Here is a 1,446-nt window from a genome sequence, read left to right as displayed (position 1 = left end):
TTTGGGGAACAAATTTCGCAACTCTTTCAAATCAAAAGGATTTACTTTGAAATTATTTTAAAAGCATAAATGAAAATCGGTCTTTTCTGGCCGAGATTTTGGGGATGTCACAAATGGCATCACCACGAACCCGTAATGCCCATAACGAGTCCTGAAGGCTGTCTTCGGTACATCCTCATCCCGAATCTTCATCTGATGATACCCTGACCGAAGATCAATCTTAGAGAACCACGATGCCCCCTGGAGCTGGTCAAACAAGTCGTTAATTCTAGGCAAGGGATAGCGGTTCTTCACCGTCAGCTTATTCAGCTCCCTATAATTGATGCACATCATGTGCGACCCGTCCTTCTTCTTCTTCACGAAAAGGATCAGAGCTCCCCACGGAGAACTAATCGGACGGATGAACCCTCAGTCTAGTAGCTCTTGGAGCTGTGCAGACAATTCCTGCATCTCGGGTGGCGCCAACCGATATGGTGCCTTCGCTATCGGGGCGGCACCTGGTACCAAATCGATACGAAACTCCACCTGTCTTTCCGGAGGCACTCCGGCTAACTCTTCGGGGAAAACGTCCCGAAAGTCCCTCACCATTGGCACGCTATCGATATCTGACACTGCCTCCACCCGCCTATCTAAAACATAGGCCAAAAATCCCATGCAACCCTGCTGCAAACACCTCCTCGCCCTCGCTGCTGAACAGAGGGTCGGGCCCTGCGAGGCCCTCTCGCTGTGGATAACCAGTTCCCCCCCCCCCTTTGAGTTTGAACTCGGACTAACTGCCGCTCACAATCGATCATGGCTCCATTCGCCCCCATCCAGTCCATCCCAATAATCACCTTCAATCCTCGCAATGATATGGGAACCAAATCAACGCGAAACCTTTCGCCGTGCACATTCAAGACACAATCCTGACACACCCTTGCAGCACTCATGGTGCGATCATCTGCAATCTCCACCTCGAGCGGGGTATCCAGAGTCCCTGGTGCGTCTCAGAATTTCTTGTTAAGCGCAAGAGACACAAAAGATCGGGTAGCCCCCAAATCAAATAAGACATGGGCTGTCATACCATTGACCAAAAAGGTCCCAGCCACGATGTCTGGCGTGGCCCGAGCCTCCTCGGTAGTCAACTGGAATCCGCGACTCTTCACCGCTGCAGCTTCCGCCTTAGGGTGGCCATCAGTAATCCTCATAGCGCCGCCACAGATCCTCCTCCTCCACCCTGCAACCTCGGACAATCGGCCTTTTTGTGACCTGTCTGGTTGCAGTGAAAACATATCAAGCCCTTCTTGGGGCAATCCTTGCTCAAGTGGCCCTATTGGCCACAAGAGTAGCATCCTGACATCTCGGCTGTCCGACAAGCCCCACTATCAAATCTTCCACACTTGGCACACTGGCCCCGACCCTGTTGGCCCTTACTCGAAAGATTAGAGGTCTTAGGCTTCTTAGCCT

General features: G+C 51.9%; 1 protein-coding gene across 1 annotated transcript; it reads right to left on the bottom strand.

Moving 5' to 3' along the window:
• Positions 1-408: 408 nt before the first annotated feature.
• LOC145059829 (uncharacterized) lies at positions 409-1,187 on the bottom strand. Its single transcript, XM_079007606.1, has 3 exons — positions 1,064-1,187; positions 785-976; positions 409-629 (listed from the first exon to the last, which is right to left on the bottom strand). Exons 1-3 carry the CDS (start codon positions 1,185-1,187, stop codon positions 409-411), a joined length of 537 nt encoding a protein of 178 aa, XP_078863732.1.
• Between the last annotated feature and the right edge of the window lie 259 nt (positions 1,188-1,446).

Source organism: Lactuca serriola, chromosome 6 (genome assembly GCF_051521515.1).
Source record: "Lactuca serriola cultivar US96UC23 chromosome 6, Lser_US96UC23_V15, whole genome shotgun sequence".
In the NCBI taxonomy this organism is placed as follows: domain Eukaryota; kingdom Viridiplantae; phylum Streptophyta; class Magnoliopsida; order Asterales; family Asteraceae; genus Lactuca; species Lactuca serriola.
The sequence above is the reverse complement of the archived record's forward strand: the minus strand, read 5'-3'. Positions and strand labels throughout refer to the sequence as shown.

Bases quoted from the DNA above. Each gene is read 5' to 3' on its own strand.
- LOC145059829 (XM_079007606.1), bottom strand. From the start codon at position 1,187: ATGAGGATTACTGATGGCCACCCTAAGGCGGAAGCTGCAGCGGTGAAG. The intron at 977-1,063 runs GTATGACAGCCC...GAGACGCACCAG, and splicing joins TGGGACCTTTTTGGTCAATG to GGACTCTGGATACCCCGCTC. The intron at 630-784 runs GTGAGCGGCAGT...CCTATGTTTTAG, and splicing joins GAATGGAGCCATGATCGATT to ATAGGCGGGTGGAGGCAGTG.